Here is a 13,755-nt window from a genome sequence, read left to right on the forward strand (position 1 = left end):
GTACTTTTAAGAAAAAGTCACCCAGGAAAGAACCTGGGCATGAAAACCAAACTACCGAACGACTGATCCGCTCTCAACCCCAGTCCCCTTGCATCGGAACTGTGACTGTGTGATCATCGTCGGGTGTGTATCACCATTCCCCTTGAAAGGGAACATATACTACATATGATCTTAGCCAAAAGGCCGAGAAACGAGTTATAATATGGGTTACGATTCCTCAAACAATCCTTAAAATTCAAACTTTGAGTCACATTGTTCGCGCTCGAACTATAAAGGCAAGTGGAATGAATGTTTAAGATACCGCGCCACTAATACAAAGGCGTATGCACCTGCGCAGTATAACCAAAACACTTGTCGCTCAGTTCAGCTGTTTCTTGGGGCGTAGTAGTATGTGAATTCTAATTGGTGGTTAACGAGACAAGCTCACTAAAGTTATACAGTATTTTGTAATTATTATTGTGCATTGAGTGCGTTTCATTTTCATCAGAAATATAATATTAAAAGCTTAAACTGTAAAAAGAAAAATTAATTGTATGATTTTGCTCAAGTATGTTCACAAAATGTCATATTTTAGAGAAAGCGAAATCTACATTAGACCAATCAGATTGGTGTTTGTATCGCTTGCATCATAACAATGTTAAAACCCTCTGTCTCGCGAACTAAGTTATTGTTGTTGTCAATCTGTCCGCGAACCCGAGATCTGTTGTGAACAACAAGGGATTATGATAAAATATCCTGAGACGTTCAGAATCTTCATCCAAAATGACGAGTAGCGTGCGGAGCAAAAGCGAGGTATACAAATATTATTTTAAGATCATTACGGTGTTATGAACCTGTGGAATTAAGGTCTTATTCAATAGAAACTTCCTCGTTTACTTTAGTTACTGCGCCATTGCGTTAACGTTGAGTCGTAAGACTTGGTATATTATTAGGCCTAATGTTACCTAGACTGGTGTAGAGGTACAATTACATTGCTGTGTTGTGTGTTCAGTTATATGCATTGCCCATGAACCACGTCGTAGTTGTAGGTACTGCGGTTTTCGTGTGATGCGAAGCCCTTTGTTTGTGGTCATCGTACAGCAACATGCTCATAGTGGCTCTGTGGTCCTAAAGTTGGCACAACTTTAGCTCAATGAAATAGGCTAGGCCTTTGTTAATTTGGCTTTATAGAGGATACCCTACCCAGTTCCTAACATGTGTTACTTAAAAATGGTACTTAGTTGTACCTGACAGATATTTAATGTTTACATTTACGCTACAGCTAGCCTGGCTATATCGATAGGAAAAAGAAGGCATGCAAATCATTTTTCCGGTCAAAGTAAATGGAGGCCTAGGCCAGGCCGCCTTAAAGAAGATAATGAACATGCTTATGTTTACTGAAGTGTATTCCTTTTCGACACTGTCATAAATAAAAACAAAATACACACAGATGAATTAAATCAGTGCTACTTCATTTATTTCCAGTTTCCAAACTAACTTCACAGTGGGTGTATACATACTCTATTCGTCTTAGACACTACATCTCCCCTCATTCTTAGAATCATTCATTTTCATTTAACTGAATAACCTTGCTATTCGACTACTCACTTAAAACAATATTTTGTTTGAAAATTTTGACCAGTAAACGTTGAGGTGTGAAAACTTTAAACTTCTAATTACTGTCCAGTTTCATGCAATAATTTAGCACAATTTATTAATCATTTACTTTCTTGAATCACAAAATTGACTAACAATTCATAAAACAAATCTAGGAAAGATCATAGTCCTGTAAATATGAAGGACGTTTCCTGTTCCTTGTGGATCTTTCTCTAGTTACACTAGCTTCCCCATCACTATGAAACACACTCTTCTGAGTGGGTATTTCATACACTCCAGGATCAAAATCCTTTGGTTCATAATAGTTCTGGACATGGGTACTGTTTCGTTTGTATAGTGTACCCTCTTGAGTTTCGAATGTGCAACTGTTCCCATTCTCTCTTACAAGTTTATATGGACTTGCATTAAATGGAGTGCTCAATTGGTTTTGTTGAGACTGTTTGACTAATACAGCAACCCCCACTTTTAGGTCACTTTCCTTTGCTCCTCTTTAATCGTCAATGTAAAATTTGTTTTTGTACTTATTTTAAGCATCCTATCTCAGATACTCTCATCTAATTGATGCTCCCACCCCTGCCCCCCCCCCAAGTTTTCAATTTCTGATGATTTGGGTCTTAGCTTTACATAATTTAGTAAACATTAAAAGCGTATTCATCTCCTGAATCAGACTGAACATTTCTGACGTGCTGCTATAAATTCTCCTCCTTCGTGTTTGTAGCAGTTGGTATTGTGCCCAATGCTCCCATACTTAGTACATTTTTTTATTCATAGCTGGACAGTTCTTGTCTCTTACATGATGACCACTGTTGCCGCATGAAGAACATATTCCTGTTGATGTAGAATTACTCTTTGGGTTGTCACCAGTTTCCTTCTTCGGGAACCCTTGTGTACTTATTTTGTTTACAGATTGTGTCTTTGGCTCACTTTCAAGTGGTTCCATTTGTCGAGCCTGCTGTTCTGACATTTCAGTTGTCTGTGCAATTGTTTGTAGTTGATCAAGTGTTAGACCATGGACCTTTTCTAACAGTTTTGTATGAAGCGCATGTGACCTTCATTTTACTATCATTTGGCCACATATTTCCTCGTCAGGGTTATCAAGTGAAAAAAGCACCCTTTGTTGTCTTAACCTTGTTATGAATCGTTCCACTGATTCGTTTTCATCCTGTTTCATTTTCCTAAAATGATACCTTGCAAAGGGTATGTTCACCTTTTCTTCAAAGTGCTTATTGAGAATACTCACTGCTTATACTCATTCAGGATAGCTTGGCCTGCATTATCAGATGACTGTTCTACATTTCCACTGTTCATTTGCACCGCTTCGTTCAAGGAAAAATAAATGTCCTGAGCTTCCAGTCCTGCACAGCACTTTTAGCAACAATGCCTTTCTCTGTGCGACAGAGCCTACACCCTTGCCTACCGCAAACAATTCAAAATTGCGCACTGTAGCTAATGTTTCCACGCTTGCCCCACGTGTGAGGGATCAACATTATCATCAAATTTTTTCACCCCATTTAGGTGGATTTGTGACATATTTAATCAAATTTCTTTTTCTCATATGTGAGTAGAACGCCTTGTTTCCAGAGGAAGTGTATTCCTTTAATGCTGTCATAAATATCAATGAATATATACACTGATGATTTATGTCCAGTTTCCGAACTACAGTAGCTTCACCGTGGGTGTACTGTACATACTCCATTCTGCTTAGACACAAATGTAGTTACAATCTACAATTTTCATGAAATTACCTTCTAGAGGCCATCTCAACCAAAACAGTGACTAAAATGGTACTGTACTAAGCTTTGGTTTGAATTTGTCTGTGAGTAAGCTTAAGTGTTGGCAAAAGGTACAGGCTCTTCATGAATTGTGTGATTAGTTAGACACAACATAGTAAAGAAGGTTCTATACAGAGTCAAGATCAAATAACTGTTTCGGCTTTAGTAAAATGGATGAATAAAATAGATAAGGGTTATACTAAGGCTGCACATTTTTAAAACTGGGGGGTAAAAGTATGCCATACCCCCCCCCCAATAATACTACAGGAGAGGATGTACATTAAAGGCATTGAAGACTCGCCACAAACTGCGTGCGGCCATCTGATAAAGTTAACTTTCTGTTGCTTGCAAGTGACATTTTGTTTGTGTCACTACAAATTGCAAACAGTAATGAAACGTGATACCTTGTTATCTTTACCTGGACCTGAGATGTCCATCGCTGTATCGTTTATACACTATGCTGTGGGTATTGACCGCAGCTGTATGTACTGACTGTACACTAGTGTCTAATTACCGACCATAGCAAGCTGTGTGTGTATTTTCTGGGATCGATGGTGGTGTCTAACACTTCTGTTACACCTCATTCGAAATAAGGTCAGATTACCGGCATTAGACGTTTCTTTTTGTGCGAGTCTTCACACCCTTTAAAGCAACATTATAGATAAGATAATTTGAATAGTCTGTTTAAATTGCATTACATGTTAAATGAATATTAAAATCGGTATGGTATGGTATAAAAATATTCCAACAAAAGTTTTCAGATCTATCGAATTCAGAGTTTTCAAATTAGTTAAGTCTAACATTGCATGGTTAACTGAATATTTAACTAAAAATGGTTTTTGGAAACGCAGTTTTTAACCATATACACTACTAAGTAACCGAAAACCGACATGAAAAACTACCTGTAAAATTTGACAGAATTGCTGAAAAATGGTGACTACGGCAACTGTGTAAACAATGTGAGAATAATCAATTAACAGGCTAGACGCTGTTGATATCAGAAGCTTATTAATGAGGCCCTGAAAATAAGGCTAGCGGTACATGTTGATCCATTGAGGTGAATGATTACCATACGTCCGATCTTCCGAGACAACATTTTTCTCTCTTTTTGGGTATTCAAATTTGCCACTGAGGTCTTCCTATGGAGAATTGCTTTCATAAGATTCACACAAGAAAAGCAAATAAAGCCAAAATGTATCATTCCTAGGTCCACCATGCACATTTCTACGAAAATAAGGAGTTTCATAGATCATTGCCATGTTAAGTATTTCAGCAAAGGCGCTAATTTGAGCAGTAATAATGCATTATCAGTCATTTCCGACTTTGTACAGGCCTCAATACATCGCTAACTACAGGACTTCATGTTACAGAGATTTTATCCCAAAATGTCAGATATTCCAATGATTTGATAGGCTAATAGTCCACAACATGCTGTCTGCAAATATTTTATCATCTCCATACACATATGCACACAAAACCCTGTGCAACTGTGCAAACCACTGATTAGCCTATGCTATGGGTTAATGTGCACAATTCATAACATTAGGATGTTTTGTCACATTGTTGTCACAAAACATGGACATGACAAAAAAAATTAGTGGCCGTAAAGATTTCTTAAGATCTTGGCTCCAGAAAACGGGATGATCACATTTTGTTGATTTTCTCAGTATGACTTGTTTTAATAATTTTTTTCTCCAAATCTGGTCAATTTTGTTTCCAACTTTTTCGTCTTTGTAAATGTTCACACTCAACTTGCAAGCTGTTGCATAGTTAGCACTTGCTGTAACCATGTGCTTCAGTTGGGGAGTTTACATGCCTATTTGGGTGTGTGCGGAGCCATTGTCATGGTAACAAGTTGCGTTGAAATATGATAAACTGGGGTGAAGGATTCTGTGGCGAAATATTGTCAGCATTTCAGGGGATGAACTGCATACTGGTAGCTTAAAAGTAGAAATAATGGAATGGCTACTATAAAAAAACATACTGTAATATTGCACTAACTTTCCCACTGTCACAGTTACAGTATATATATATATATATATTGATTGTCCTCAATTGCTATGAAATATATGCTAATTGATCAGTACCATCAGGTGACATCAGGTTGTTGCCATTCACTACTTGACGAGCATCAGATGTCTTGAGTGTAAGAGCTACAAATGTTATGCATAGACAACAAACGCCTGCATCTTGAACTCAAAAGAAACTGGAAAGCCTGAAGACTTTATATGCTACTGTGTGTACAGTAATAGTTCTCATTATTTTTCGATAATTGCTTATAACATTGTATGGTAAGTTACATATAGATACGGCATTGAGCAAATGTTTAGCACAAAAAGGCCCTAGATGATGCCCTGGACATCCCACTCCTAAGTGAATGTGATGATACCTCTGGCTTATTATCTGGGTAATGACCAATTCTTTCCTTTGTTAATTATTTGACTGTACAGTATAGTAATGCGGTTGTTAAAGCTTCTAGGGGCAGTACTTGCAATAATCACTTAGGAGCACCTAAATTGTCTGCATGTTGTCATAGTAACAACTAGGCCCAGCATGGCAGTCCATTGTAAATTTCTGTAGTAGTGTTCATCAAGCCATCTTTCTTTAAGCTTGACTTTTAGCCCCTTAAAAGAGAAGTGCGAATGTATATATTTCAAGGCAGGGAACTTAATGTCCTCATTCTATTTTGAATGACCATGTACTCTATTGCCTTACTACAAACTACTGACTGACAATTAACAATCGTATTCAATAGGACAGGTTGCCATATGTTTTTGATGCCAACTGTTATGTACAATACAATACAGATTCTGGGCCTTCGTATCACTTTGCAAGTTAAAAATTGTGCTGTCCAGTGCTAAAATACTCAGTAACATGTCTCTGATTTCGGCTGTGCGAAATATGTCAACAGAGAGAAAGAGAGCCTTCTGCGGATGGAAGTTTCGTCACGGTTTCCACGGAAATGATCACAGTACACTCACTGTTGTAAATCAAGCACACTCTCACTGATTTTACAGTGCTGTATACTAGTACTGTGCAATAGAAAATGACATTGTCTAGACAGTACAGTTTTGGATATGTTCATCTTGGCACATATTAGAATGATGTATGTATGCCATTTTCAGATTAAAACATTTGTGCTGCTGGAAGTTTTGCCTAGTATATATTTATAGCTTCTCTCAAAGACTATATTTTCATTATCTTGTAAGCCTAGGAAGCCATTATACTGGCCACAGGCTATCATTGTAATTGATACACAGTGTGTGTTGTTGTTAAGGTACAGCACTACAGAGGATTAATATTTATTAAGCTGGTTGTCATGTTTACAAACTTAAAAGACACTTAATTAACAATTAATAACTGTAACCTGGCAGTACTGTAGTCTTGTATACAGTGTGTTTAATTGATTAACAATTTCAGAGGGTTTGTCATCTTGTTGAACTTACATAGTACTGAAAAAACAGACTTTTAGATGTATACATGAAGTTCCCTACAGACTATTTTGCATGTGTACAGAACTTAAGTATATGAACCATGTTTTATAGACATTGGTGTTTCATATCAGTTTAATTGCAGCACCAGAGCACCCCCCCCCTCCCAAAAATGATTAATTGGTATCACCCTCCATAACACCATTTGGAAATATTGAAATAAATACAAATTATGGTAAGTCTATGGTCCACCTAGAAAAAATCCTTAAATTTTTTTCTCTGAGCACTGTAGAGTAGGAAAAAGTTAGAGAGCTGACTTGTATTTGTTTTGTAGCATGTTCATTGAAACAGCTGTTGCAATTAGATGTTATAGTGATACTTTAAATACAATGTCTCCCTCCATGCAAACTTACCTTTGAGCACAAAATATGTCTGTGGCAGATTTTTCAAGTGGCCAATTGTTCATATTCAGTTTTGCCTACAAGTAGCCATTCCCCTCTTTTATAAAGTTTGTTTACAATATATCTTCTACTTCAATACCATCAGTATAGTTTAATTATCAATGCTTCAGCTGATGCCATTAAACCGAATGAAAGTTGCCATCAGTTGATGGTGGGCAACAAAATAGGTACCAACAGTACTATATTGGAAGATATTAGTGTTGCGCCGATAATCGTTTTCAATATCGGTATCGGCCGATATTTGCAATATCGGCAGCATATCGGTATCGGTAAAATTTTGCCTAATTGCCGATAACAGCAAGCCGATATTGAACTTTTTTTTTCACACCAGAGCTACTTATTTATACTTGCAATGATTTGTTAATCTGCCCAAGACGATCCATTTCTTTAGCGTCAGTTAAACTCTTATTCATTTTCGATTAATATCCATGGAAACCTGACCCTCCGTAACCTCTAAAACACGTCTACGGCGCGCGAATATAACCAATGACCTTCGTGAACCTTGGCCTACACACAACATTAGTGCAGCATATATACACTGTACTAACCATTCATTTTCTCGTAGGCCTCCGTGAAAACCTTGGACATGATGCAAAACTGCACAGTTCAGTACAGTTAGCTAGCTCTTCGGATCGTGTATGCATGGGGCGCGCGAAGCGGTGACTGTCAGTCACAATCTGAATATTCATTTTGAAGTTGCTTGTTACATTATCTCTGATTGGTTAGCCTTGTAAGTTGTTTGTAAATAAGCCAAGAATCTTGAATGAAGCGGATGACATATTTGAGGGAGGAGCGAGCACTGCAGCTACTGCAAGTTGTGTTATTTCAGCAGTAATAATTTTTGTCCCCCACGTAATACCAGTATCAGAGATGCGGACTGGGTAGGTCAGGGTCGACTACGGAGTTTTACTATCACAGGCGGTATACTACGGTTGCATGGCATGCGCAACATTGGGGATTGGGAAATATTTATAGACAGTCAAACGTTGTTACCCCAGTCTAAATGAAACGTTCCAACAGATTGTACTGACCAATCGCCATTCATCTTGCGTTGAAGTAGACTACGTCACACAACAGTATTTCTATACGTTTCGGGCTCGACTTTTCCACTAACCATTGTTTACCTCTGTTTGAGGTGTGTTGAAAAATGTGAGCTGTCACGTGTCCCCGAATGGCGGGTTTTCCCAGGGGCTCGCTAATAAATTCACCTGTTGTTCCAGGAATGTGCGCAATTGGTATTCCGTTGTAGAAGCGTTAATACATTACATAAAGTGTTTAGAAGAAGGATGTTGTACTTATTCTTTGAACTTGTGTGGTAGGTAGTTTCACGGTTGAATACGATGCTTCACATAGTCTTGCTGAATGTTCCAGTTTGATATTTGAAACGTAGCCTGCAACTGTCATTTTAAATTTATTATAAATTTTACATTGTGATCGACAGTTCGTAAACTAATTAATATGCAATTTGGCAAGCATACGTTAACACTGTAGCTACTTGTAAGTCTACGATGTTAAGGCTCACATTTACTGCGTCCATTTTATTATCGTGTGCAGCGCTGTTGTGAAAAAGATTCCGGTTGGGTTTCAATTACCATTCTCTTTTTCAAAACCAGGAAAAAAGTCATTCTTTTCAACTTAGGACAAAAGGAAAACAAAACACCATATTTTGTTGTTTACTTGAAGATTTATTTGTGAATGTATGCATGACTAAAAGTACGATTTTGCCTTTATTTTGTCTGTTAAAAAATATCGGTATCGGTATCGGTATCGGACCGATATTGGGATGATAATATCGGATATCGGCCAAAACCGATATTGGTAATATCGGCGCAACACTAGAAGATATTATCTTCAGCATTACTGAACACAACCAGACATTGTACCGAATGTTATTCATGATGTCGTCCAGTTGTTCAACTTTGTTCAGTTATTACAATATATGTATACATTATGCATGTTAATGTTCAACAATAATCTGTTTTCTTCCATAGGTCTCCACAGATAATCCTGCTCTTATAAATCAGAAAGTACCCAAGGAGCTTATTTTAAGGTAAGCTTAAAGGGATCGTCGAGTAGGGTTGTGCAGGCAATCGACCGCTACTGAAAAACATCGAGCAAAACATAATAAATAACATTTCATGAAGTTGCACAAGTTTGCAAGTAGAATGCACAATCTGATTGTTTTTGTTTCTAATGCTAGATATTAGATATTTGAAGGTACAGTAAGTGAGTTTTGCCAGGTAAAAAGCCCTCGTTACTCTCTCTCGGGAAGGGACCACAGTGGGTGGTCTCTGATGTCACCATGACGCAAGTACTTCCGAAGTTTCATTTCCCTGTCGTAATCTGGTTGTGTCATTTTTGTTCAGTTAAATGTGATACATCTATGGAATGTTTTACATAACTCTCAGTGTAGTGTGTATTCTAGGCACTTTTCAAATTTTCTCTTTTGTTTTGCATTTAATATACCTTTTGCGGATAAATGAATCGTATAGTTCAAGAGTATACATTTGAGCTCAGTTGCTGCTTGACAACCCAGCTAAAATTCTACTGTTCACTAAATGCAGTCATAAAATTTCATCAAACTTTAAGAACTTGATATCATTGCAATGAAACATGGTAGTTGAAATAGTTCCCTTTTTCAGACCATTTTTTACATCTTTTTAAAGATGGCTATGATGGCTTTTTAAAGCCAAGATGGCTTTTTAAAGTTGGAAAGATGGAAAAGATGGCTTTTTAAAGATGGCTTCCCTGGCTAGTTTGACCTAAGTAGTTTTTTTTTGTTCTTTGTTGTTGAACAACAGAGAGTTATTCAATCATGTCACATCAATCAGCTCTGATTATCTGTTGATATGTCAAGTATAATTAAGTAAGAACTCCCCTCCACCTCAGCCCTCCCCCAAATAATATGTTGTGTCTTATCATGTAATTTCCTGTTTTTATTATCAGATTTAACTGATAGAATTGTGTATACTTTCAAGCTGAATTTTAACAGTTTCTGTAACTGAAACTAGTGGGGTACATCATACAGAGTGATTAAAGGGGAAAGATAATATAACCTGGAAGGTTATCTGTTACTATCAAAATCATTTATTCAATTAGCCCAAAATTTTTGAAGGTTTGACAAATATTTGCATTACTGTATATATGTGGGACGATGTATTGATCAATGTTGTATTCAGGGATTAATGACTACAATAATTTGGAATGGTTGTAGCCATGTGGTCTCTTCAGTGGCGTGCATAGAATTTGAAAGGTTGGGGGAGGGGGGAGTTGGGGGAGGGAGTAATTTCAACTGAGTGAGTTGGTATAAGAGGGCCAGAGTTGAATCAAGGATTAAATTAAGGAAGGCTGTGGCCCTGGGGTCGTTGAAGCCGACTCCTATGTTGCTTGCATGAAAAGTTTTCAATTTTTGGGTATATATTAATATTACAACCGATGTTTAATCTCTTCATGACAGTCTGCTGTTTCTGCTTAGCCTACCACACATTCCTTTGCAGAGGTACCTAGCCTAGCCTTGCAAAGATCAATCAGGTTTGAAACTGTTGTTGTCAAATGTCGACTCTAGGGGTTAATTGCTGTCTATATGTGCCTGTCTGGAAGAAAAGGAAAATGGGGACCCCCCTACCCCAGGGATGAATGATATGCTGCCACCAACTAAGGGCTGGGTAGCTCAGTTGGTTTGATGATGACAGGACATGTACAGGTTCCTGATGTCACTGGTTTGAATTCTGTTCTTACTATGAAATTGCTTCTACCATTTTAAGAGAGCAAAAAGTCACATCCCTCCTACAGTAGTTACGGTATATAGAGCTCAAGTACAGTAGCTTGGGCTTATCTTGTAAAAAGTGTGGAAATAGTTATCAAAGGCAATCTACCGTAAATATTGCCCGTCAATATTTCAGATGCAACATATTATCATATTATATAGTCATCACTGTGTACAGTATTATTCCTAATCTACTTTTTCTGCAATAAGTTTGGCAGCAGAAACCCAGAAAATTGAGTTACAGTGAGATATATATATAGCAGAGATTCAAAGTACAGTACTGTACCTGTGGGTCGGGTAACACCACCAGTAAATTAGTTGACGAAGAAAATAATATTTTGATAAGGAGCTTACATTCAAAATCACTGTATGTATAGTACAGAGTATTAAAAGAATAAAACAGATTTTTACAGTGACAAACTGAGATACCTTTTAAATATGACTGTAAAAACTGCCGACTTTCATTGTGAAAATATTCATGAAGAGGAGGATGATGGGAAGGTAAAGCGATTTCATATCCACTATCGCATCATACAGTACATCGGCAAAGTGGAGCCCCCTGATGTGACTTTCAAACTTTACGGTAGGCCTATCTTTAAAAGGACAGGATTATTGTAGCTTTAAGTCCCCAAATCAGTGAGTTGGGTAACTCAAATGAACAGAGTATTACTGAATGCAATATTTTATACAAGCTCAGAAACCCAAAACCTATCACTTGCGTTGATGTTTCATCTTTCGCTTTCTTTACCATGGACAAAGTACAAAATAAATGAAATGTTGCTAGGACGGTAGCGTTTCTCTTTGAACTTTTGAATGTACAACTTGCACTTTAATGGATTCTATCTAGCTCAGTGACACAGTCTGCTCTGTCACATTGAACAAATACTGTAGTTGCATGGCAAATGCAAATTTTATTGGTAAGTACCCTAATCAAACCAATTGCTAAGTGACTTTCTCAGAATTATTTGGAAAACTGTTTGAGCTTGGTGAGTTCTGCATGTATGCAATTGCTGACGTCATTACATCGTGTAACTAGTGTTGATTACAGCAAAGCTGCCGATGCTGTGGCCGAGTGGATCAAGGCGGAGGCATTTGAAGCAATGAGGCTCAGCAATCGGGAGGTTCCGGGTTCGATACACGGCTGGGTCATAGTAAGGTGGGCTTGTCATCCCAAGAGCAATCTACAGTTTTCCCATCTGAAATGACTTTCTAAATTGAAAAGATTCCAAAAATTTGAGTCAAAATGTTGAATTGGAAGCCACCCAATGTGTAAATTGAAATCCATAAGCCCTTGCGGGTTTCTCCCACATGAGTGGTCACTTAAGCATTGTAAAATAACTGCTGATTATTATTAATATTATGATTGTGCCGTAAAGTATTCTTTACATGTAGTGTGTAAAAATCACATTCTGTACACCAGTTTGGTCATCTTCCTACTTCAGGTTATTCTCAGCATTGCGTTTTCCATCGCTACATCAAACAACCCTAATCCAATTCTTATCCTATCAACTATTTTCCACTCAAATACTGTACTGTACACTGTGTACAGTAGCTGGGTGTATTTTTTTTGTTTTGATGAATGCTAAAACATACTTCCTTTTGGCATTCAAAATACCTACAGTAGGTACAATGAGCTGCTGTTTAGCATCGCAACTGGATGATAGTAAAGAGGGCTAGCCTAAGTACTGCACGTAGTATACCTACTGTAGGCCTTAGCACTAATTTCCATGGTTACGCAGATGTGTCTTAGGCATCTAGCCTGAGTCTGTCGGTGTTTGGATTTGCTTTGAAATAAAATAATTTCTTTCTTTGAGCTGTCATAGCATCATAGGTGACTGTGAGAAAGTGTTAAACACATTGGACAGAGGGATATTGACAAAGTTGCGGAAAATTTAAGTGACTCAAACAAAGAACTGTTAGGCTTTATGTGGTACAGTGATCATTTGAATAGAGTATCGCAGATGTGACGATTAATAACGACAGCTCGCACTCTTCTCATGCATTCTTGATCAAGTATTATTAGCCGAAGGTCTTCAAGTGACAAGCCTAATCAAATACTGAGTAGTCGGTCTGTGAGACAAAGAGAAAATGAATCTACTGTAAACTAAGTCATTAGGATTGATGTGATTACAGACTTATCATCTCATAAGTAGATGTAGAATTATTGGTAGAATTAAGATATGGCCGAGGTGGTTAGATTTGGCCCAGGAGAACAAACGTTTATTGTAGGTCTAGTATATTGTATAAGGTACACTATTTACTATATATGCCAATAGTGTGACCATATGTGTTTTCCACCAAATCCCAGGGACATACAGAAATATTTATGTTGACACCCCTTATGTTGACATCAAGAATATAATTAACTACTGTACACTATATGTTTATCACAGATGGATGTAATTTTGAGGGCTTCTCAGTGTTTCGGTGGTTCATTGTTTCAAAGATGGTGGTCAACAGCCTAAATTTAGATCACCTCTTCCAGGAACAAGTTTTTTTGTGAAAGATAAAAATCCAACATTTGCCAATATACTATATTATTTGTAAATAAATTCAAAAATTGGTTTCCCATGTGAATTAATGCAGGCTATGGAATTATTTCCTTTATCTGTGATTTATGAATGAACTTTATGTTTGTAATTGGAAACACCGAACAAGTCGCATACATGTTCAAGCTGTGTCTACAAACAGAAGGCCAAACAGGTAAACTTGTATTTGTTCAGGGTCTT

At 37.4% G+C, this 13,755-nt stretch overlaps 1 protein-coding gene across 3 annotated transcripts in view; it reads left to right on the forward strand.

Annotated features, from left to right (window-relative positions):
* Positions 1 to 634: 634 nt before the first annotated feature.
* LOC139966259 (uncharacterized) overlaps positions 635 to 13,755 on the forward strand; it is a 42,651-nt gene continuing 29,530 nt past the window's right edge. For all 3 annotated transcript variants that reach the window (XR_011792521.1, XR_011792520.1, XM_071969109.1), the window contains exons 1-2: positions 635 to 792; positions 9,252 to 9,310. Coding sequence is in view for 1 of the 3 variants with exons in the window: in XM_071969109.1 (XP_071825210.1) it covers positions 763 to 792; positions 9,252 to 9,310 (89 nt within the window). In the remaining 2 variants the exon portion in view is untranslated. The remainder of the gene's footprint in view (positions 793 to 9,251; positions 9,311 to 13,755) is intronic.

Source organism: Apostichopus japonicus, chromosome 4, assembly GCF_037975245.1.
Source record: "Apostichopus japonicus isolate 1M-3 chromosome 4, ASM3797524v1, whole genome shotgun sequence".
Taxonomy (NCBI): Eukaryota; Metazoa; Echinodermata; class Holothuroidea; order Aspidochirotida; family Stichopodidae; genus Apostichopus; species Apostichopus japonicus.